Consider the following 25,023-nt stretch of genomic DNA (forward strand, 5'->3'; position numbering starts at 1 on the left):
GCAGTTCCTCTCCTAGGCACATATTCCAGAGCAGGTGCCTTCTACATTTTTTCCTATGACTCATGAAAAGAAACACATTTTATATCATGACTCAGTACACACACAGACACATATATGTATCATATATGAAAGGAACAGTTCTGTGAAACATGGCTCAGCCTAATGCGTATGCAGTGGCGCGATCTCAGCTCACCGCAACCTCCGCCTCCCGGGTTCAAGTGATTCTCCTGCCTCAGCCTCCTGAGTAGTTGGGATTACAGGCACATGCCACCACGCCCAGCTAATTTTTGTAGTTTTAGTAGAGATGGGGTTTCACCATGTTGGCCAGGCTGGTCTTGAACTCCTGATCTCAGGTGATCTGCCCGCCTCCACCTTCCAAAGTGCTGGGATTACAGGCGTGAGCCACCATGCCTGGCCAACAAGCTCATATTCTTAATTTTGTTCTATTTCTATTCTATTCTATTCTATTCCACTTGTTGTATTTATTTACTTTTTGAGACGGAGTTTCACTCTTGTTGCCCAGGGTAGAGTGCAATAGTGTGATCTTGGCTCACTGCAACCTCCATCTCCCAGGTTCAAGTGATTCTCCTGCCTCAGCCTCCCGAGTAGCTGGGATTACAGGCACCCACCACCATGCCGGGCTAATTTTTGTATTTTTAGTAGATGGGGTTTCACCACGTTGGCCAGGCTGGTGTCAAACTCCTGACCTTAGGTGATCCAGCCGCCTCAGCCTCCCAAAGTGCTGGGATTACAGGTGTGGGCCACTGCGCCTGGCCTCCATTTTTTTTTTTTTTTTTTTAAATATGAGGTCAGGCATGATGGCTCACACCTGCAATCCCAGAGACTTGAGAGACCAAGGCAGAGGATTGCTTGAGGCCAGAAATTCAAGACCAGACTGGGCAACATAGCCAGATTCTGTCTCTACAAAAAAATAAAAATAAAAAAGTTAGCCAGGTATGATGGCACATATCTGTAGTGCTAGCTACTCAGGAGGCGGAGGTGGGAGGACTGCTTGAGCCCAGGAGGTAGAGGCTGCAGTGAACTATGATCACATCATTGCACTCCAGCCTGGCAGGCAAAACAAGACACTGTCTCAAAAAAAAAAAAAAAAGAAAGAAAAGATTAAAAGCTACTCAATTCATGACCCAAAGATGGCTATGATGTCATCTGCAAACAGTGCTCAAGAGAAACTTCTGCACACGCGCTCATAGGAGAGGGACAAGAACGTTTAAAACAGCGGTGAAGGTCGGGCATGGTGCTCATTCCTATAATCCCAGCACTTTAGCAGGCCAAAGTGGGCAGATTGCCCGAGCATGGGAGTTCAAGACCAGCCTGTGCAACATGGCAAAACCCTGACTCTACAAAAAAATACAAAGTTAGCCAAGCATAGTAGCGCGTGCCCATAGTCCCAGGCTCCTTGGGAGGGTGAGGCAGGAGGATCACTTGAGCATCGGAGGCTGAGGTTGCAGTCAGCTGAGATCAAACCTCTGCACAGGGTAGCGAACCTGCATTTCCGGGGAGCGGTTCACAGGGATGAAGACAGCAGGCTTGGCCAGGGCCCTGGGCAGTGGGGGTGCTGCAGCTGGAGGAGGAGGAACAGGCATCCCAGCCGGCGCGGGCTGACAGCTGGGTGCTGGAGTTGGCGGCAGAGGTGCCACGGTGGTCCCCGCACCAGCCTCAGCCAGCTCAGCAGCTGGGTCCTCGTCCAGCTCTGACTCCCCCTCCAGCTCCGACTCCTCCTCCTCCTCCTCCTCCTCAGCTGAGGGCTGGCGGCGATGCTTCTGGTGGGCACCGCTGAGGCTGCTGATCTTCTCCTGGCCTGGGGCCACCACCTCGTCAGGCTTCCTGTTGAGACAGCAGAGACTTCAGACCCAGAGGCCCCACCTCAGTCCCCAGAGGTCAGGACTCCAGGGTCACACACCTCTCTGCCTCAGGGCCTTTGCACCTGCTGTTCCACTCCCTGAAATGCCCTTCCTACAGATAGCTCCTCTCACTCCACTTAAGCCTCTGCTTACGTGCCAGCTGTCAGGGAGACTCCCTAACCACACACAGACCCTACACCTCTTCCTTCTCCCTCGCTCTTCCCTGCTTCATTTTCTGTTCAGTGCTTCCCAGCATGGGACACAGATGCACTCACCTGCTGACTTCCCACGATTACACCTTCCCCCATGACACTGGGAAGCTCCTTAAGAGAAAGGACTTTATTTCTGTGCACTGCTCTACCCTCAGGGCCTAGCAGAGAGCCTGGGACAGTCTGCACTTGATAAACAGTCACTAACTGAACAGTGCTCACAGGCACAGGCCAGGCCTCATGTAAACGAGCAGCACAGGCTGAGTGAGACCACAGAGCCTGGTGGGACTAGGTGGGAGGGGCACACGGGCCATTTAAGGGTCAGCAGCTTGGTGGGGACACTGCTGGTGTGGCCGGATTGTCCAAGTAGTCAAGACTAGGTGGGAACATGAATTTGCCTTGTCACCCAGGACGCAGTGCAGTGGTGCAATCACGGCTCGCTGTAGCTTCAACCTCCCAGGCTCAGGTGATCCTCCCACCTCAGCTGCCAGAGTAGCTGCCCTTTCGGCTTGGTTGTTCTAAGCCACCGCTGTTTGCAGTAATTTGTTATGGCAGCACCAGGAAGCTAACATATTGGCAAACAGCACTCATGCCTTAAAACACGACACAAACCGGCCAGTATGGTGGCTCACGCCTGTAATCCCAGCACTTTGGGAGGCCAAGGCGGGCAAATCACCCGAGGTTGGAAGTTCGAGACCAGCCTGGCCAACATGGAGAAACCCCGTCTCTACTAAAAATACAAAATTAGCCGGGTGTGGTGGCACATGCCTGTAATCCCAGCTATTCGGGAGGCTGAGGCAGGAGAATCGCTTGAACCTGGGAGGTGGAGGTTGCGGTGAGCTGAGATCGTGCCATTGCTCTCCAGCCTGGACAACAAGAGCGAAACTCCGTCTCAAAAAAAAAAAAAAACCACACAACACAAACCGAACAAAAGCCACTGACGGGCCAAATCCAGCCCTTGACCACCTAATGGCAATTTCTGGCCTAATCAGCTGTACAAAAGCTGGAGGAGCTGTAACATGGGACTCTACATCGCAGGAAAACACCCACATCACTGGAGCAAGAAACTTTGCTGTCCTGTGTGTCGCAGAAGGTTCAGCAGCATCTATGGCCTTTACCCACTAGAGGCATTTAGGATGATAATCAATTATCAGCCACTCAGGCCACCACAAAGGTATTTTCTCAAATGCTCCACCCCCAGAGGACCCCATCACCTATGCACCCTCCCTAGGGGGCCCTGGAGGGAGGGCAGGGTTAGGAAAGGAATGGCCAACTCACTGTTTGGTGTGGTACATGCGGTCCCCAGTGCCCAGCTTGGAGCTGGTATAAAAGAGTCTCATCTCGGCTTCGGAAGCCTGGACTTCACTCAGCTTCTGTAGCATCTCTGCTCGCTGGGAAAGGAAGCGAGTGTGTTATGCATTTGCCATCATGACCCTCTCCTAAGAAGGGAAGTGAAACTCTAATAACATTTCAGCATCATTAACAACTGGAGTCTTCAAAATCAGAGGTCAAATTGTAGTTTTACTGCTGCATGGTGTTCTTCCATCAACAGACACAGCAAGCTTGGCAGGGCTTTTTTAACCCCTTTTACAGAATCTGGGGTTGTATAAATGAGGTTCTTTGCAGCAGGGTATCACAGTAGATTATGGCCCACCAGATGTCCATCAACAGGAGACGAATAAAGCACAGCTCAGTCATGTACAGCAGTGCTCCCTAGCCGCTCTGAGGAAGGAGACGGCTTTGTGTGTCTGATGTGAACTGGTCCCTGAGCTACCCTGAGCAATGCTGTGTGCAGGGGATGCACCCAGTTGGCTTCTTTCAGTTGGGTGAGGGTTTCATGAGTTTTTCCTTTATTGTTCTTGTAATTGTACATATAGGTTTTATACACGCTTCTATGTGTGTATTACACACACACACCACACACACACACAGAGCAAGGTATAGCACAGTGGGAAAGCATTCTAAATAGGATTTAAAAAGGACATGCCGACCAGGCGCAGTGGCTCATGCCTGCCATCTCAGCACTTTCGGAGGCCGAGGCAGGCAGATCACCTGAGGTCAGGTGTTCAAGACCAACCTGACCAACATGGTGAAACCATGTCTCTACTAAAAATACAAAAATTAGCCGGGCGTGATGGCACACGATTGTGGTACCAGGTACCCGGGAGGCTGAGGCAGGACAATCGCTTGAACCTGGGAGGCAGAGGTTGCAGTGAGCTAAGATCATACCACTGCACTCCAGCCTGGGTGACAGAGCAAGACCTTGTCTCCAAAAAAAATAAAGAACACGCTCACAGGTGAGTGAGTCTTCCCCCTACTAAGGCTCCGGGGACTGCCCATCCACGGCTGCCGGAGAGAGACCCTCAAGCCTCTTGATACAAAGACACAGCTCCTGCGTGCAGTGGCCTCACCAAAAGTCAAACTTGATTCTCATGAAGCCTCCAGGTCAGGGTTCCTCAATCTCAGCACTATTGACAGTTAGGCCAAATAAGTTTTTGTTTTTCTGCGCATTGTAGGCTGTTAACAGCATCCCATGGCTCCACCCGCCAGATGCCAGCAGCACTCCCAAGTTGTCACATCCCAAAATGTCTCAAGACAATGCCAAATGTCCCCGGGGCTGGTGGGGGGCGCTAAACTGTCCCAGATGAGAGTCACTGCTACAGATCCAAATACTAATGTACAAAAAACTCAGACGGCAGAGGAGCATGTTTAAAATAAAATTTTAAGGCTGGGTGCAGTGGCTCACGCCTATAATTCCAGCACTCTGGGAGGCTGAGGCAGGTGGATCACTTGAGGTTGGGAGTTCAAGACCAGCCTGACCAACATGGAGAAACCCCGTCTCTACTAAAGGGCCACAAAATTAGCCCGGGTATGGTGGGCGCATGTCTGTATCAGCTACTCGGGAGGCTGAGGCAGGAGGCTCAGCAGACCCGGGGTAGTCATGTGATGAGCGAGATCGCTCCACTCGCCTCCAGGCTGGAGCAACAAGTGAAACTCCGTCTCAAAAATAATAATAGGCAGGCGTGGCTCAAGCCTGTAATCCCAGCACTTTGGGAGGCAGAGATGGTGAGATCGAGGTCAGGAGATGAGACCATCCTGGCGGAGCCACAGTGAAACCCGTCTCTACTAAGAAGCCACAAAAAATAGCAGGCGAGATGGGGCGCCTGTAGTCAGCTACTCGGGGAGGCTGAGGGGCCGGAAAGAATAAAGCGTGAACCGGGGAGGCGGAGCTTGCAGTGAGCTGAGATCCGGCCACTGCACTCAACCTGGGCTACAGAGAACTCCGTCTCAAAAAAAAAAAAAATAATAATAATAATAAAAATAAAATAAAATGTTTAAAATCAGAAGGTAGGAAATTCTGTAAGACAAACAACAAATAAACTGCAATGGGAAAAAAAAACAAGAGATGGGTGAGGAGTATCCATGAAACAACAGGAAATTTAACCATTTGCTAGATGCTTGATATTAAAATAAAAGATTAGGTTGGCTGGGCACGGTGGCTCATGCCTGTAATTCTAGCACTTTGGGAGGCCAAGGAGGGTGTATCACAAGGTCAGGAGATCGAGACCATCCTGGCTAACACGGTGAAACCACGTCTCTACTAAAAATACAAAAAATTAGCTGGGCGTGGTGACGGGCACCTGTAGTCCCAGCTACTCGGGAGGCTGAGGCAGGAAAATGGCATGAACCTGGGAGGCAGAGCTGGCAGTGAGCCAAGATTGTGCCGCTATACTCCAACCTGGATGACAGAGAGCGAGACTCTGTCTCAAAAAAAAAAAAAAAGATTAGAAGTGCTAATGGTATTCTGGTCATTTTTAAAAGTCTCTACTTATAGAGATACAAATTGAAATATTTATGGATAAAATGCTATGTATAGTGGGTTAAACGGCAGCCTCCCTCAAAGACGTGTTTGTATCCTGGAACTTGCGAACATGATCCTATTTGGAAAAAAGGTTTTGTAGATGTAATTACGTAACTACGTGAAGGATCTCAAGACAAGATGATCCTGAGTATGTGAGTGCGACCTAAATCCAATGAGAAGCACCCTTCGACGAGACACACGGAGGAAAGGCTGAGGGAAGACGGAGGCAGAGACTGGAGTGACGCAGCCACAAGCCAAGGGAATGCCTGGAGCTGCCAGGAGCGGGAAGAGGCCAGGAATGACCCTCCCCTGAGCCCAGTGAGGAGCACAGCCCTGCCGATGCCTTAATCTCGGACTTCTGGCTTCCTGAGCTGGGAAGGAACAAATTCATACTGTCCTAAGCCCCTCAGTTTGTGGTCATTTGTATGACATCCCCAGGAAACTAGCACAGATTCATTGTACGTGGGATTTGCTTCAAAATGACCCAGGGTTGGGAAAGTGACCAGCAGTGGAGATAATCCAAGATTGACCAGGGGCTGATCAATGTTGGAGCTGGCGATGGGCACATGGGAGTTCATCATACTGTTCTCTGTACTCTTGCATATGTTTGAATTTCCCATGACAAACTTTTTTCCTCTATGAAAAATTTAAGGTTGGCCGGGAGCGGTGTCTCGCGCCTGTAATCCCAACACTTCGGGAGGCCAAGGCGGCAGATCACGAGGTCAGAAGATCAAGACCATCCTGGCTAACACGCTGAAACCACATCTCAACTAAAAATACAAAAAAAAAAAAGCCTGACGTGGTGGCATGCACCTGTAATCCCAGCTACACAGGAGGCTGAGACAGCAGAATCGCTTGAACCCAGGAGGCGGAGCTTGCAGTGAGCCAAGATCGCACCACTGAACTCCAGCCTGGGCAACAGACCAAGACTCCATCTCAAAATAAAATAAAATAAAATAAAATAAAATAAAAATTTAAGGTTTGGTAGAGCCAGAAAAGGTGTGGGGGATGGTGGAACAAAACAAAAAAGGAAAAAAAAAATTAAATGTAAATTTTGAAAAAAAGAAGAAAAAACAATTAAGGAAAAAAGTTGGACATTCTCCAGAATAGTTCAGTTCAGTTCCTCTGCCATAGTAGCTGCATTTCAAGTGCTCAACAGCAACATGTGGTTAGTGGCTACTGCACTGGACCATGCACTGGAATTTTCCTCATTCCAGAAAGTTCTATCAGTTGCGCCACAGACACCCCCTCAGGAGGAGAGAGACCCCCCCATCTCTCTCTAGTCACCCCCTTAGGAGGAGAGAGACCCCCCCCATCTCTCTCTATTCTGGATAGCCACGTGCAGACCCTGTCCGAGTGGGGCGTACCTGGCTCTTTTTCTCCTTCTGTTCTAAGATTTTCTGCAGCACTTTCCTTTCCTTCTTGGTCAGAGGCTTCTTCTCCTTCTTCGACAGCGGAGGGGCTTTGGTCTTCTTTTTCTTCTTCCCCGGTAGAACGAGCGCATTGCTCGCATCAACTCCCTTCAAAGTGTCCTTGTCTGAAAGAGCGCAGACAATTATTAAGGCCCCATTCTCCTTGAGGTGGCTCTGGTCCTGCCTCCCATAGTCCCCCTGACCCACATGGGGGCCTCCAGAGCCTGGACACAGGAACAGGGGAGTCTGTGAGGTCAAATCTTTTTGTTTGTTTGTTTGAGACGGAGTCTCGCTCTGTCGCCCCGGCTGGAGTGCAGTGGCGCGATCTGGGCTCGCTGCAAGGTCCGCCTCCCGGCTTCACGCCATTCTCCTGCCTCAGCTTCCCGAGTAGCTGGGGCTACAGGCGCCCGCCACCTCGCCCAGCTAGTTTTTTGTATTCTTTTTAGTAGAGACGGGGTTTCATTGTGTTAGCCAGGATGGTCTCGATCTCCTGACCTCGTGATCCACCCGTCTCGGCCTCCCAAAGTGCTGGGATTACAGGCTTGAGCCACCGCGCCCGGCCTGGCCCTTGGGGTCTTAACACAAGTGGCTGGATGAGTTCAATTCTGGAACATGTTTAGTTTCAGGGGCCTACAGGACATCCTTGAACCCACACAACTGCTTCACCACAAGCCTCCTCCAAGAGCACCCCTACTGAGGTGCTAAATGCCCTTCCGGTGTTAAATCCAGTGGTTCTTCGGTCCTTTCCTGATTCCGAAGCAGCACCTGACCCACAGGGAGAGTCCTCCTCCCTGGTCCCAGGGCAATCACACTGTCGCAGCTCATCACACACCTTCTGGGCCACTCCATCTCCCTTGCAGGCTCCTTATTTCCCTCTCCTCCAGGGCTGGACTCATACCCTCAGTCTTCTGACTAAATAAATACCTATATACATGTCTGATTCCAAAATGGATACCTCCACCTGGACTTGCATCTCTTGAGTATCTGAGTCAACAGCTGCCCGCCTACTCTCCCTGCCTGGGTATCTAACAGGCTCCAAACTACCCATATCCAAAGCTGAGCTCTTGGTCCTCCCCACGAGCTACCCACTCAACCGCTGGGAGTCATTCTTTGTCACCGCCATTGTTTTTGTCCACAAGCCCTGTCAGCCAGCAGATACTGCCAGCCTTCAAAACACATCTTGAATCCACCCATTTCTCACCTTCCTACTGCTGCCCCCTGGTCCAAGCATCACCTCCACCTCCTCCCCATCCTGGTTCTACCTTTCACCTCTACTGTTTTTTCTCAACACAGCAGCCAAAGTGATACTGTTAAAACATAAGCCCTCATCTGTCCTCCTCTGCCCTCATGGCTGCCCTTTCCCATAGAGAAAAAGCCCCAGTCCTCGCCAAGACCCCAGTCCAGGCCTGACCTGCCCTGGCCCCCTGTTTTTTCTCTCATCTCCAGGCAGTCACTCAGGCCTCCTTCAGATCTTGACTCTAACAGAGTGATGTCTTCTCCAGCAACTTTATGGGATGCTGCAACCTACCCAATGACCTCTTCTGTTTTATCTGCTCACGGTATCCACAGAATTTTCTATATGTTTATTCTTTGCCTGTCTCCTCCTATACAGCAGGTAACTCAGGGATTTTCTAAAAATCTACCTTTCTGCTATGTCTCAGTGCCGAGAATAGTGCCTGGCATGTAATAAGGGCTACTACTAAAAAGGGGTCTGAGAGAAATGTCAGCCAGCCAGGAGCTGAGCAGACAAGACTGGGCTGAAAACACACATTTGGGGGTTGCTGAAGATTATAAAGAGATTATAATCGAAGTCATGGGAAGCGAAGGAACTACTCTTATTTTTTTTGCCAAATTCTCCATGTTAGTATTTGAGGGCGAGAGAAACCACGGGTATTCCCCACACACTGTTAAAACTAGGCTGTCACTAAGCCCCTCTCCTTTGGATCATCTGGAATGGGGGGACCCATCCCACCCCACTGGGATCCTCACCCCAGAGTCCTGAAGGCAGGGCACAGGCCGCCCTGGGAAATTCCCGAAATCCAGCCCCCGTCCGGGGTTGTCTTACCCTCTAGTTCCAGCTGCACGGGGGGCGGCTCGGGGGAGCCCTTCGAGGGGCCGGGACCCGCCTGCTGGCGCCCCTTGATGTTGTACCGCCGGCGCAGCTTCCCCATGGCGACTAGGCCCGGGTGACCCACTACAGCGGGTCGGACCACCAAAGCAACCCGAAACTCAGCCCACGTGGGTTCCCGGACCACCAACTCCGGCCGTGAAACTTCCGGGTTACGTTATCGCGAGAGCTGTAACTGACTTGGCCGATGAGGGGCGGGGTTGGAAGAGAAAACATGCGAGAGGAGAGGCGGAGCCGGGTCGGGAAGGGGGCGGGGCTATTTAGAGGAGGCGGGGCCTGAGGTCCCCGCCCAGGCCGAAGTTTAAGTCCAGGGCTGTTCTCGCTTGCGGTAGTCTGGGTTTAAATATGAATTATATCTACTGATACTAATTTGGCTGCTTGGAAGTGGAAGTGTTTTGCCACCTTTAAAAATACACCTCACCCCCAATACTCCAAACTTCTTCCCCCCAACCCTGGTTTGCGCATCTGCATTTTCTGATATTCCTACAAGAAACGTATTAGTCGTGTAGTTTTAAAAAGGCACCAAATATTTCCATCCCAGGGACAGATGGAAGATCTAAAAGGAGGCCTCTACGGGCGCGGTGGCTCACGTCTGTAATCCCAGCACTTTGGGAGGCCGAGGCGAATAGATCACAAGGTCAGGAGTTCAAGACCAGCCTGGCCAAGATGGTGAAACCCCCGTCTCTACTAAAAATACAAAAAAAAAAAAAAAAATTAGCTAGGCATGGTGGCAGGCGCCTGTAATCCCAGCTACTCAGGAGGCTGAGGCAGAGAACTGACTGAACCCAGGAGGTGGAGGTTGGCAGTGAGCCAAGATTGCATCACTGCCCTTCAGCCTGGGCAACAGAGCTAGACTCTGTCTCAAAAAAAAAAAAAATTAAAGTTGTCTATTAGACATCACATTGTAACACACTGGGAAACAATGCATTATTATTATTATTATTGAGATAAGGTCTCTCTCTTTTTTTTTTTTAAGAGATAAGATCTCGCCCTGTGGCCCAGGCCAGAGTGCAGTGGTGCAAGCACCACTCACTGCAGCCTTGACCTCTCCTCCCACCTCAGCCTCCTGAGTAGTTAGGACTACAGGGACACACCACCACGACCGGCTAATTTTTCTGTTTTTTGTAGAGATGGTGTCTCCCTATGTTGCCTAGACTGGTCTCAAAATCCTGGGCTCCAGGGATCCACTTGTCCTCCCAAAGTGCTGGAATTACAGGTATAAGCCACCATGAAGGCCTTGATGACATTTTTAAAAAAGCATAATCAGCGTATCATATCTGTGGGGTTTTCTGTTTGTTTTCTTGTTTTTGTTTTTTTGAGACAGACGTCTCTCTCTGATGCCCAGGCTGGAGTGTAGTGGAGCAATCTCGGCTCACTGCAGCCTCCACCTCTCAAGTTCAAGCTATTCTCCTGTCTCAGCCTTCCAAGTAGCTGGGATTACAGGCACCCACCACCATGCCCATCTAATTTTTGTATTTTTAGCAGAGATTCACCATGTTGGGCAGAATGGTCTCAAACTCCTGACATCAAGTGATCCCCCCACCTTGGCCTCTCAAAACGATGAGATTACGGACCTGAGCCACCGCACCCAGGCTCAAATCTGTGTTTTTATGGATTTTGTTGCTTAGGATGACAGTGATCTAAAGTTTCTTTTTTAAATGTGTTTATTTAAATAAATTAAAAGTTTAGAGGCTGGGCGCGGTGGCTCACGCCTGTAATCCCAGCACTTTGGGAGGCCGAGGCTGGCGGATCACGAGGTCAAGAGTTCGAGACCAGCCTGACCAACATAGTGAAACCCCGTCTCTACTGAAAATACAAAAGTTAGCTGGGCGTAGTGGCGTGCTCCTGTAATCCCAGCTACTTGGGAGGCTGGGGCAGGAGAATCGCTTGAACCTGGGAGGCGGAGGTTGCAGTGAGCTGATATGGCACCACTGCATTCCAGCCTGGGCGACAGGGCGAGACTCCGTCTCCAAATAAATAAAAAAAAAAGTTTAGAAAACCTTTAAAAAATGTTAAATAGGTATTAGTACACTTGCCTATATTTCCTTCTAAAATGTAATATATCAATGAATTACCTTCCAGATGGTATAGACCATCCTAGACAGCAAGAAGAAGGCAGGTACATAACAGAATGGATGGATCTCACAAATATAAAGTTGAACAAAAGCCGGGCATGGTGGCTCACACCTGTAATCCCAGCACTTTGGGAGGCCGAGGCAGGCGGATCACCTGAGGTCAGAAGTTTGAGACCAGCCTAGCCAACATGATGAAACCCGTCTCCACTAAAAATACAAACATTAGCTAGGTGTGGTGGCACGTGCCTATAATCCCAGCTACGCGGAAGTCTGAGGTAGGAGAATCGCTTGAACCTGGGAGGCAGAGGTTGCAGTGAGCCAAGATCATGGCCACTGCACTCCAGCAGGGCAATAGAGTAAGACTCCGTCTCAGAAAATTAAAAATAAATAAAAAATAAAGTTGAACAAAAGAAGCCAACCTCCAGAGTCGTACTGTGTGGTTCCATTTACATAAACTTCGAACACATGAATCCCCTACATTTTAAGAGGAGCCTAGTGAATGGGAGGGAACAAAGGGAGGCTTTGGGGGAAACTGGTAATGTTTCATTTCTCCATCTGGGTGCTGGTTACCTTGTGTATTCAGCTTGTGAAAATTCATAAAAATTTATATGATTGTGTATTTTTCTGTATATTATACCTTAATTAAAAAGTTTATTGTTATTTTTTGTAGAGATAGGTCTCACTATGTTGGCCAGGCTGGTCTCGAACTCCTGTGTTCAAGCAATCCTCCTGCCTTGGCCTCCCAAAACAGGCGTGCGCCACTACACCCAGAGTAAAAAAAGTTGTTTTTTTTTTGTTTTGTTTTTGAGACAGAGTTTCACTCTTGTTGCCCAGGCTGGAGTGCAGTGGCTCAGTCTCGGCTCACTGCAACCTCCACCTCCCAGGTTCAGGCGATTCTCCTGCCTCAGCCTCCCGAGTAGCTGGGATTACAAGCAGGCGCCACCATACCTGGCTCATTTTATATATATATATATATATTTGTTTTATTTTGTTTTGAGACAGAGTCTCACTCTGTTGCCCAGGCTAGAGTGCAGTGGCACGATCTCGGCTCACTGCAACCTCTGCCTTCCGGGTTCACGCCATTCTCCTGTCTCAGCCTCCCGAGTAGCTAGGACTACAGGCACCTGCCACCACGCTCGGCTAATTTTTTGTATTTTTAGTAGAGACGTGGTTTCAGCATGTTAGCCAAGATGGTCTTGATCTCCTGACTTTGTGATCCACCTGCCTCGGCCTCCCAAAGTGCTGGGATTACAAGTGTGAGCCACTGCGCCCGGCCTCATTTTGTATTTTTAGTGGAGATGGGTTTCTCCATGTTGGTCAAGCTGGTCTCGAACTCCCGACCTCAGGTTGCCCACCTCAGCCTCCCAAAGTGCCAGAATTACAGACGTTAACCACCGCACCCAGCCTACAAAAAAGTTTTTAAAAAGATGAACAACACAGGAAAAAATGTGCAAAGGATATGAATACATAATTCAAAGAGAATTCATTCAAATGGCCAATAAATCTATGAAAACCTTACTAGGAATCCAGAAAACGTAAATTCAAAAATAAGAGCATTTTTTATTCTTTGATTGGCAAAAATTGAGTTTTATTTTTTTCTTGGTTGTCTAAAAAGAAAGTTGGTTAGACTTGATTTGTTTGATTTAGGATGCAAACAGGGTCCTTGCATTGCATGGGTTATTATGGTTCTTAAGTCTTTAAAACCAATTATCCTCCTCTCCGCTCACCTTTTATACCGCTTATTTATTGAACGAACTGGGTCGTTTGTCTCGTTGAATGCCCCACATGATGGAGTTGGTTGGTTGCTTCTGCTGCTTGTAAGTTTTCCTTATCTGCCATATTTCCTGTAAACTATAGGTTTGATCTAGAGGCCCCATCAGGTTCATGCTCAACTTGTCTTGGCAAGAATCCATCGCAGGTGGCGCTGGTACTTCCTGGCACTAAGATCGATTGGCGGAGCCGGGACTTCGCGGCTTGGCCCCTCCATTTTCAAGTTCCCCGCCAAACCCTCGCCTCTTGGTTTTACCCATTTCTGATGATCATCGCGTGAATCCATCATTCCACTGAGGGGTGCCAAATAATTTTCGGATTCTCTCATTCATCCTCATGTATTAGCCGGACTGTGCTAAAAGAAAGTTTCCCTCCCCTACTATTTTGGGGCTCTGAAATACAGTTCATTCAGGAAGAGCAGGAGGATGCCTGATGCTTTTTTGTTATTTAAAATTTTCAGAATGAATGAGCTGATGCCCACGAGGGCCAATTTTGGGGTACCATTATAATAAATTCAGGGAGATTACATATATGACTATTTCATGTTTTCCAATCAGTTGCGGTCACTTCCCTGGTTGAAGCTGTAGCAAGTTTTACAGGCACGGGTTGCTTTCCCATGGATAAGTCAAAAGAAAGAATTTTTTTTTAATTGATGAGAAGCCGTACCGGGTCGGGGCAGGCTTCCGGGAGGCGGGCGCGGGGCCCCGGGGCCGGGTCGCGTTGGTCCCGCGCCGGGGGCGGGGCGCAGCGTGGGCTGGGCCGTCGCGCCTTTGCGCGCGGGGCGGGGCGGGTGGCGCAGCAGCGGCGGCGGCGGTGGGTAAAGGCGCGGCGCGCGGCCCCCGAGCGCGCCAACCCTGCCCTAGCCGGAGCCCGCGGCGGCCCAGCGCACGGCCCTCACCCGGCACCGCGACCCCGCACCCCGCCGGCCGAGCATGGGCGCGCGCGCCTCAGGCGGGCCCCTGGCCCGGGCCGGGCTCCTGCTGCTGCTGCTGGTGCTGCTGCTCGGGCTGCTGGCCCCGGGCGCGCAGGGGGCGCGGGGCCGCGGCGGCGCGGAGAAGAACAGCTACCGCCGCACGGTCAACACCTTCTCGCAGAGCGTCAGCAGCCTGTTCGGCGAGGACAACGTGCGCGCCGCTCAGAAGGTGGGCGCCGGGCCCGCGCCCGCGGTCACCTTGCCCCGGCCGCCGCGCACCTGGCTGCTGGGGCCGGCCTGGGAGGAGCGCGGCCTCCGGGGCGCCCGCCCGGCCGGCGCGCGGGAAGGGGGTCCGGCCTGCGCCTCGGGGCCTGCCTCCTGCGGTCCCCGCCGGGCCTGACCAGTGCAGGTCTGGGCGGCCGGGCCTCGGGCCGCCCTCTCCTCTGCGCCGCGCTTCTCCTTGGACCTTGCCCCCGCGGTCGGCGCGGCCAGAGTCTCTCCCGGCTGCGCTGACGCCTGCCGCGCGTCTCATTCATTCATTCACCGCGTTTGAATGGCTCCTACTGTGAGCCAGGCAGCACGCTGGCGCCCTCGGTCTCCACGCGGCTGCGCCCTCCCCAGCTACCCAGGGTTTGTCTTAGCCTCGCGTCCCGACCCACTTCCCCTGGGACCTTCTGCCCCACTCCTTCTCCTGCTTTGAAGATACTTGGAGTTGTTTTTACTTTACAGGAAAAGAAGGAAGCAATACGATTTGCTCGGTTGCTTTGGGAAACCCGAGTACCTACTATGTGCGGGGCTTTTCGCGTGGAGCCTTTTGTTTAGTTTGGGGAGGTCCAGGACCCTGCAGCCTCCTGGGAAGGGTGTTGAGTCCCAGGAGGAGCGGAGGGAGTTTTCCCCAGTTCCTGCTCTCTGGAGCTAGGTGGGATAGGGGTGCCATTCCGGGCCGAAGTCTGCCGACCAGCTCCTGAGAAGGAGGAAGTTCCTGGGGACAGTTTTGTGTGGTATTGCGGTTCCTTTGCTGTTCCCTGGGGAGGAGGGAGGTCTTGCTTGCTGCCAGCCTTCCTGGGGTTTTGGAGTCAGAGAAGCTTGGGTTCAAGTTGGAGCTCTACCAGTTAGGATGGCTTTGGGGAAGTGACTTCAGTTCTTTGAGCCTCAGTTTCCTTATTTGTTAAATGGGGATAGTAATCATTCCCCTTCATTGCAAGCTTGTAATTATGAATAGTTGGTACCTTCCTGGCCCAGAATCATGCCTAAAAAATTAAAGTTTTCTGCTCAGTGAGAGGGAGTGGGGAATATAAAGGAACATTAAGGCCCAAATAAGATTGACTGGATGTTCTTACTGGATAAAATGAAAGGTTAATTTGTTAGGAAAACGGTAACTTTTAACTTCCCTCTCCTATGGGTAGGGGCACCTCTTGCACAGGTGGGTCTGTGTCTTCATACATGTAGGGGAGAGAACGCTTTCTAGGTGACCAACGAGGGGCAAAGAAGCAGGGTTGAACGCCTGAATGTGAAAAGGTTGCCCTGGAGTCTGGCGGGGGCGGGATCTGGGGTGTGAGCCCAGGGAGCCTCACTTACTTCCTCTTGATGCTGTTCCGGAGCCATTTGAAGGCAGAAATCATTTGTTTTAGAGCAAAAAGAAGCCTGTCTTTTTCACGCAGGGATCCCCATGTCTCAACAGGATCCCCATGTCTCAACTGATGGCGGTTCCATGTGACAATCTAAGGCCAATAAACATGAAATTGAAGGGGTGGCCTGCCCCTCCACACCTGTGGGTGTTTCTCGTTAGGTGGAACGAGAGACTTGAGAAAAGAAATAAGACACAGAGACAAAGTATAGAGAAAGAAAAGCGGGGGCCCAGGGGACCGGTGCTCAGCTTACAGAGGACCCACGCTGGCACTGGCCTCTGAGTTCCCTTAGTATTTATAGATAATAATTATCTTTACCATCTTAAAGATAAGGGAGTGGCAGGACAATAGGATCGTTTTTTAGGGAGGAAATTAGCAGTAAGACATAAGAACAAGGATCTCTGTGACATGAATAAGTTTAAAGGAAAATCCTGTGCCTTGAGATAAACCTTTTAGCAACATTGTTTCATCCTATCACATGGGGATAAACCTTGGACAATACCTAGCTTTTCTAGGAACAAAGACACACCCTGCACGCCCAAAATCCACTAAACCTTGAGTTACCATAGCACATGTCTCTTGCAAGGACAAGGTTGGGGGTAGGGTCACAGATTAACAGCATCTCAAATACAGAACAAAATAGAGTCTCTTATGTCTACTTCTTTTTTTTTTTTTGAGAGGGAGTCTTGCTCTGTCCCCCTGGCTGGAGTGCAGTGGCGCGATCTCGGCTCACTGCAAGCTCCGCCTCCCGGGTTCCTGCCATTCTCCTGCCTCAGCCTCCCAAGTAGCTGGGACTACAGGCACCTGCCACCGCGCCCGGCTAATTTTTTGTATTTTTAGTAGAGACGGGGTTTCACCATGGTCTCGATCTCCTGACCTTGTGATCCGCCCACCTCGGCCTCCCAAAGTGCTGGGATTACAGGCGTGAGCCACCGCGCCCGGCCGTCTACTTCTTTCTATATAGACACAGTAACAGGCTGATCTCTTTCTTTTCCCCACATGAAATATGAGTGAATATTTAAGACTGAAATAAGACAGTCTATTCTGGCAGAGCATCTGTGAATCTGGGGGTCAGAGCTCTTCCTGGGGTAAACCAGGGTTTGTACCTTTAATGGAGATGCTAATGATTACTAAGTGCTTTTGTAGATAGAATAACCTTATATAATCCTTAGAATGATCCGGTGCAGTAGGTAGTATTACTGTTCCCATTTGACAGATGAGGAAACTGAGACACAGAGCAGTGAAGTGACTGGTTTCAGGTCAGATGAGTGGCAGAGCCAGGGTGTGAACCTAGGCAGAGTGGACCTGGAGCCCACATTAGTATCTCTCGCCTGTTTTCCTGCCTTATGACCCCTTCCCTGTTCCCCGAGTCAGTGCAGCATTCAGAGGCTGACCTGACTTGTTTTTTCACTACTTTCGTTTTTTTTTTTTTTTTTTTTAGACAGAGTCTTGCTCTGTCGCCCAGGCTGGAGTGCAGTGGTGTGATCTCGGCTCACTGCAAGCTCCGCCTCCCGGGTTCACGCCATTCTCCTGCCTCAGCCTCCCGAGCAGCTGGGACTACAGGCGCCCGCCACCACGCCCGGCTAATTTTTTTGTGTTTTTAGTAGAGTAGGGGTTTCACCATGTTAGCCAGGATGATCTCGATCCCCTGACCTTGTGATCCACTCCCCTCGGCCTCCCAAAGTGTTGGGATTACAGGCGTGAGGCACCACCTCCCAGGTTCAAGTGATCCTCCCCGCTCACACTCCCAAGTAATTGGGATTACAGGCACCCGCCACCATGCCTGGCTAAGTTTTGTATTTTTAGTAGAGATGAGGTTTCACCATGTTGACCAGGCTGGTCTTGAACTCTTGACCTCAAGTGATCCTCCTGCCTTGGCCTTCCAAAGTGCTGGGATTACAGGCGTGAGCCATTGCACCTGGCCTGACTTACTTTATTTCCTGCTGACTGTAGCCCAGACTGGCCAGGCTTGGGGATATTGTTTTGTTAATTTTATGGGTTTTTTTAAAAAATTTAATTAGTTTATTTTTGGAGGCAGAGTCTTACTCTGTCACCCAGGCTGGAGTGCATTGGCATGATCTTGGCTCATTGCAACCTCTGCCTCCTGGGTTCAAGCGATTCTCCTGCCTCAGCCTCCTGAGTAGCCAGGATTACAAGTGAGCACCACCACATCTGGCTAATTTTTTACGTTTTTGGTAGAGACAGGTCAGACTCCTGACCTCAAGTGATCCGCCCGCCTCAGCCTCTCAGAAGTGCTGGGATTACAGGTGTAAGCCACGATGCCCAGCCTGTTTTGTAAATTTTAAATAAAGGAAAACTGGGTCTGCTAGCAACTGTAGTTTTCAGCATGCCTGGGTTTACTAATTAAAGCCAAACCTGCTTTGTGGGTTGTGAAGTTTGATGGTATTTAAAAATATATATATATATATATATCTTTTTTTTTTTTCCAAGATGGAGTCTTACTTTATCACCCAGGCTGGAATGCAGTGGCGCAGTCTTGACTCATGGCAACCTCTGCCTCCCAGGTTCAAGCAGTTCTACTGCCTCAGCCTCCTGAGTAGCTAGAATTACAGGTGTGCGTGCCACCACACCTGGCTAATTTTTGTATTTTTAGTAGAGATGGAGGTTTCACCATGTTGGCCAGGCTGGTTTCGAACTCCTGACCTCATAATCCACGCCTCAGCCTCCCAAAGTGCTGTGATTACAGGCGTGAGCCACCATGCCTAGGCCCCCATATTCTAATCTAGGACTTGTCTGAAATAAACCTATGACCATCCTGTTTGGATGTCATGGGAACAGACATGAGTTTGAATCCCAGCTGTTTCTCACTCGCTGTGTGACCCTGGGCCAGTTGCTTTGCTGCCTTTTTTTTTTTTTTTTTTTTTTGAGATGCACTCCTGCTTCTTCTCCCAGGCTGGAGTGCAATGGCGAGATCTCGGCTCACTGCAACCTCCATCTCCCGGGTTCAAGCAGTTCTCCTGCGTCAGCCTCCCAAGTAGCTGGGATTACAGGTGTGCACCACCATGCCCTGCTAAGTTTTTTATTTTTTGTAGAGACGGGGTTTCACTATATTGCCCAGGTTGGTCTCTAACTCCTGGCCTGCAGTGATCTACCTGCCTCAGCCTCCCAAAGTGCTGGCATTACAGGCATGAGCCACTGCGCCAGCCCCTGTTTTTAAAAATGAATAAATAGGCCGGGCGCGTTGGCTCAAGTCTGCAATCCCAGCACTTTGGGAGGCTGAGACCGGCGGATCATGAGGTCAGGAGATCGAGACTATCCTGGCTAATACGGTGAAACCCCGTCTCTACTAAAAAATACAAAAAAACTAGCCAGGCGAGGTGGCGGGTGCCTGTAGTCCCAGCTACTCGGGAGGCTGAGGCAGGAGAATGGCGTAAACCCAGGAGGCGGAGCTTGCAGTGAGCTGAGATCCGGCCACTGCATTCCAGCCTGGGTGACAGAGCAAGACTCTGTCTCAAAAAAAAAATAATAAAATTTTTTAAAAAAGTAAAAATAAAAATGAATAAATTTGGAGGACTGCGTACAGTGGCTCACGCCTATAATCCCAGCACTTTGGGAGGCCGAGGTGGGTAGATCACCTGAGGTCAAGAGTTCAAGACCAGCCTGGCCAACATAGTGAAACCCTGTCTCTACTAAAAAAAATTAGCCAGGCATGGTGGCATGTGCCTGTAGTCCCACATACTCGGAAGGCGGAGATAGGAGAATCACTTGAACCTGGGAGGTGGAGATTACAGTGAGTGGAGATCATGCCACTGCACTCCAGCCTGGGCAACAGAGCAAGACTCTGTCTCAAAAAAAGAAACAAAAAACAGGAAGATCAGACCTTATCAGTACCTAAACTTTGCTTCCTCCTTGTGAAGGGCTGCAAAGAACACATTGCTGTAAGGATGTGCCATCGTGGAACCTGCCCCTGGTGGCTAACATTTGGTCCTGTCTCAGGCCACTCCAAACATGGCTGCAGTTTAGGTCTTTCTATATGTATTGTTTTGTGTGCACATAGACAAGTTCATCTATAAATTGTTAGAAATGGAATTGCTGAGTCAAAGGGTCTGTACATTTAAAAAGAAGTTTTGTTTGTTTGTTCGTTTGTTTTGTAAGAGACAGGTCCATGCTCTGTCACCCAGGCTGGAATGCAATGGTGAAATCATAGCTCACTGAAGCCTTGAACTCCTCGCTTCAAGTCCTCCCAACCTCAGCTGCCCAAAGTGCTGGGATTACAGGGGTGAGCTAGTACTCCCTGCTCTTTTACACTTTTTTTTTTTTTTTTTGAGATGGACTTTCACTCTTGTTGCCCAGGCTGGAGTGCAATGGCACGATCTCGGCTCACTGCAACCTCTGACTCCTGGCTTCAAGTAATTCTCCTTCCTCAGCCTCCTGAGTAGCTAGGATTACAGGTGCGCACTTCCACACCCAGCTACTTTTGTATTTTTAGTAGAGACAGGGTTTCTCCATGTTGGTCAGGCTGGTGTCGAACTCCTGACCTCAGGTGATCCACCTGCCTCGGCTTCCCAGAGTGCCGGGATTACAGGCTTGAGCCTCTTTTATATGTTTAATTGAAATGTCATTGGTGTACTTCTTTTGTTTACATCAATCTATAGCATCATGAATCGTCACACACCGAACATACTCCTTGACTAGCAGATCTAAAAGTGGATTGTTCCGGCCTCCAGAAGTCCCTTTCTGCTCCCACGTGGTTACTAACCCCCTAAGGTCACTACTGTGTTGATGTCTACCCATGTGAATTTACTCTGTTTGCTTGAGCCCTTGCATAGTAAGGGCTCTATATGCATTGTTCATATTGCAAAGATACTACTAAATGGTCCTTCAATGAGTGATAGCAGTTTCCACTCTCACCAGACATGTGTGAAGGCCAGTTCCCAAGCCCTTTCCAACGAAGTGGCTCATTAAACCTGTTTTTTTTTTCTTTTCTTTTTTGAGACGGAGTCTTGCTCTGTTGCCCAGGCTGGAGTGCAGTGGTGTGATCTCAGCTCACTGCAACCTCTGCCTCCTGTGTTGAAGTGATTCTCCTGCCTCATCCTCCCAAGTAGCTGGGAATACAGATGTGCACCACCACGCCCGGCTAATTTCTGTAGTTTTAGTAGAGAGCGTGTTTCACCATGTTGGCCAGGCTGGTCTTGAACTCGCGACCTTCTGATCCACCCGACTTGGCCTCCCAAAGTGCTGGGATTACAGGCATGAGCCACTGCACCCAGCCTCATTAAACCTTTTGGCATTATTATGTATGAGACAGATGGTGTTTTCCGTTATTAAGAATCCATCGATATTTTCTGGGAACTGCCCTGATTTTTTTTGCCGTTCTTCTATTGAGCTGTTAGGTTCTTTTGTTGTTTTTGTTTGTTTGTTTGTTTTTGTTTTTTTTAATAAAGAGGCTTGCATTTTTTGCTGTTTGCAAGAAAGTATTTTGAGCAAAATAACTTTGACACTTTCCAGTCCTTTTTCCCCTACCAACATTTTAACAGCTTTTTTGAGGTATAATTGCACTACACCTCAATAGACTGCGTATTTAAAGTGTACAAGTTGACACCTTTTGACATACATACTTGTGAAAAATTACCACAGTCAAGATAATGTTTCCTCTAATTTTTTATGTTCAAAATTTTTCAAAGTACCAAAATGCTGAAATAACAGAACAAGGAATAGCTGCAAACGTCTCCCCTAAAGTCACCAGTTCTTACATTTCCCCCCAAACTTTTTTCTCTGCAAACACATCTCACAGACGCATACACACACGCACACACATTTATTTTCGGTTTTTGGCAGGATCATTTGAAAGTTGCAGACATCTTAATACTTTTTCCTACAGAACCACAATCCCATTGTCTCAGCCAAGAAACTTAAATATAGTACAGTGTTTTGTAATATACAGTCCATATTCAAATTGTCTTTATAGCTCATAAAAAATCCACACCCCAGTTAAGGACTGCTCATGCATTTGGTGTTCATGTCTCTAGTCTGTCAGAGTTCCCTCACTTTTGGTGGAGGAAGGGACTTAATTATGAATTTGTTTTTAGACAGGCTCTCACTCTGTAGCCCAGAATGGAGTGCAGTGGCGCAGTCTCAGCTTAGTGCAACGTCTGCTTCCTGGGTTCAAGCGATCCTGTCGCCTTAACCTCCTGAGTAGCTGGGATCACAAGTGTGTGCCACCATGTCTATTTATTTATTTATTTATTTATTTTGTATTTTTCGTAGAGACAGGGTTTCTCCTCGAAACCCCTGTGTTGCCCAGGCTGGTCTCTTAACTCCTGGGCTCATGCAGTCCTCCCACCTTGGCCCCCCAAAGTGCTGGGATTATAGGCGTGAGCCACTGCCCCTGGCCCAGTAAGGGACTTTTACAGCATCGACATTTTTAAAGACTACAGACTGAATGTCTTTTTTTTTTTTTTTTTTTTTTTGAGCTATAATTCATATCCCATACAACTTATTCATTGAAAGCTCAGCAGTTTTTAGTATATTCACAGCACTGTACAGCTGTCACTACAGTCAATTTTAGAACATTTGCATGTTCTAAAAGTTCTTACAAAAAGAAACTCTGTACCCATTAGCAGTCCCTACTTTTTTCCTTTGCCCCAACTCCCAGCCTTAAGCAACTGCCAGTCTGCTTTCTGTCTCTATGACTGAGCCTCCTGTGGGCTTTTCATAAGAACGGAGTCCTGTACAATCTGGCCTTTTGTGTCTGACTTCTTTCACTTAGCCTAATGTTTTCAAGGTTCATCCATATTGCAGGATCAGTACTTTATTCCTCTTTATGGCTTTTTATTTACCTGATCATCGATTGATGAGCATTTGGGTTTATGTCACTTTTTGTCTGTTATAAATGATGCTGCTCTGAACATCCATGTGCAAATGTTTGTGTGGACATATGTTTCCAGTATTTTGTGTTGCATACCTAGGAGTGCAGTTGCTGGGTCATACAGGAACTTTTTGTTTGACACTTTGGGGAACCGTCACCCATTTCCAAGGCAGATGTACCATTTTACCTGCCTACCAGCAAGGTAGGAGGGGCCTCATTTCCCCACATCTTTGTCAGCACTTGCTATGGTCTACCTTTTTGATTCTAGCCATCTTGGCAGAGGTAAAGTAGTATCGCTGTGGTTTTGACAGACCAGAACTGGTTTGTTTGTTTGTTTGTTTGAGATGGAGTCTCGCTCTGTTGCCCAGGCTGGAGTGCAGTGGTGCGATCTCAGCTCACTGCAAGCTCCGCCTCCCAGGTTCACGCCATTCTCCTGCCTCAGCCTCCCGAATACCTGGGACTATAGGCACCCGCCACCATGCCCGGCTAATTTTTTGTATTTTTAGTAGAGACGGGGTTTCACCGTGTTAACCAGGATGGTCTCGATCTCCTGACGTCGTGATGCACCTGCCTTGGCCTCCCAGAGTGCTGGGATTACAGGCGTGAGCCACCGCGCCCGGTCCAGAACTGTCTTTTGAAATGTCCCACAGTGTGTATTATCTGATTATTTCTTCTGGGTTAGGCTCAGACTTAGCTTTCATGGCAAGAATTCTACAGAAGGCGCCGTGTGTCCTTGCTGAGGCAGCACCACATCGGGGCTCGTGGTGTCTGTTTGTGCCATCACTTTCTTGTTGGTTGACGCTGAGTTTGATCCCTGGGTTGAGGCTGGGCAGGCTCGCCACGCTGGGGGTGCCCTTTCCCCTCTGTGGTTCATACGTGGTCTGTATGTATGTTCCAGCATTTTCCGTTCATCTGGCCTTTGCATTTCTGTGCGTTCTTCAGATGCTTGGGAAACCGCTGAATGGCAGAATCTCCCACCCCCCTCCCTGGCTTGCTCATCAAGATGCCTTTGCCCTCATGGCCTGATTTTCCACAGGACCCATTTGTATGTGCCTGAGGGTGATGGAGGTAAAGCGAGATGAGGATGCAGGAAGGCCGCTATCACCCAACCCCAGTGTTGGATGTCCCCGGGTGTTGGATGTCCTCACCTGACTGCTGTAAGAAGAGGGCTGATGAAATCCCAGGCTTGAAGCAATCTTGTTCCCTCCCACAGAGGCGATGGCTGGGCCTTGTTTGTCTGAGGCCTCAGGCATCCATAGTTTGCTCACCTTGTCCTCATATTTCAACTTTCCATTCTGAAAATTGTCCAACATACCCAAAGGTAGGGAGAGTAGAGTGAACCCTCGTTCACCCAGGTCTTCCCATGTAGCAACTTTCTGCCATTCTGGTTGCTTCTTTCCTTCCTAAATTTTTTTGGGGGGGTGCCTGGAATAATATTTTAAAGCTGATCCAAGATATTAGTTCACCTTTGCATATTTCAGTTAGCATCTTTAACAATACAAATTTTGTGAAAATCAAAACCACAATACCGGCCAGGCATGGTGGCTCATGCCTGTAATCCAAGCACTTTGGGAGGCCAAGGCAGGCAGATCACTAGAGGTCAGGAGTTTGAGACTAGCTTGGCCAACATGGTGAAACCCCGTCTCTACTAAAAATATAAAAATTAGCTGGGCATGGTGGCGCTCACCTGTAATCCCAGCTACTCAGGAGACTGAGGCAGGAGAATTGCTTGAGCCCGGGAGGCGGAGGTTGCAGTGAGCCTAGATCGCACCATTGCACTCCAGCTTGGGTGACAGAGCGAGACATCTCTCTGTCTCCAAACAAAACAAAACAAACAAACAAACCCCACAATACCATCATCACAGCTTATTCCTTAACATCTAATGCAGCTCCATTTTCTGATTTCCCTGACCCAAAATGTCTTTTTATAAAATGCTTTGTTTGAATTTGGATCTAAACAAGTCTACACATGAAGTATCTTTTAAGTCTCTTTTTTAAATTTTTAATTTTTTTTTTATTTTTTTGAGACAAGGTCTTGCTTTGTCACCCAGGCTGGAGTGCAGTGGCATGAACAGCTCACTGCAGCCTCAACCTCCTAGGTTCAACGATCCCCCAACCTCCTGCTGAGTAGCTGGAACCACGGGTACATGCCGTCATGCCCAGCTAATTTTTAAATTTTTTATAGAGACGGTGTCTCGCCATGTTGCCCAGGCCAGTCTCTAACTCCCAGACTCAAATGATCCTCTGGCCTTGGCCTCCCAAAGTGTTGGGATTACAGGCGTTAGCCATCATGCCCAGCCCCAAGCCTTTTTAAAAAATAAATTAACGTTATTCT

General features: G+C 49.2%; 2 protein-coding genes across 3 annotated transcripts in view; one reads left to right on the forward strand and one right to left on the reverse strand.

Moving 5' to 3' along the window:
• DHX37 (DEAH-box helicase 37) overlaps window positions 1-9,639 on the reverse strand; it is a 42,948-nt gene extending 33,309 nt beyond the window's left edge. Inside the window, exons 1-4 of one of the 2 annotated variants that reach the window (XM_009182033.4) lie at window positions 9,411-9,639; window positions 7,301-7,470; window positions 3,350-3,462; window positions 1,506-1,845 (exon numbers count right to left, since the gene is read on the reverse strand). In XM_009182033.4, coding sequence (XP_009180297.2) covers window positions 1,506-1,845; window positions 3,350-3,462; window positions 7,301-7,470; window positions 9,411-9,516 — 729 coding nt within the window. In that variant the 5' untranslated portion in view covers window positions 9,517-9,639. The remainder of the gene's footprint in view (window positions 1-1,505; window positions 1,846-3,349; window positions 3,463-7,300; window positions 7,471-9,410) is intronic. The other variant, XM_003907361.5, reaches the window with a different exon arrangement.
• Window positions 9,640-14,099: 4,460 nt separating this feature from the next.
• BRI3BP (BRI3 binding protein) overlaps window positions 14,100-25,023 on the forward strand; it is a 33,637-nt gene continuing 22,713 nt past the window's right edge. Inside the window, exon 1 of the mRNA XM_003907374.4 lies at window positions 14,100-14,460. Coding sequence (XP_003907423.1) covers window positions 14,251-14,460 — 210 coding nt within the window. The 5' untranslated portion in view covers window positions 14,100-14,250. The remainder of the gene's footprint in view (window positions 14,461-25,023) is intronic.

Source organism: Papio anubis, chromosome 9 (assembly GCF_008728515.1).
Source record: "Papio anubis isolate 15944 chromosome 9, Panubis1.0, whole genome shotgun sequence".
Lineage (NCBI taxonomy): Eukaryota > Metazoa > Chordata > Mammalia > Primates > Cercopithecidae > Papio > Papio anubis.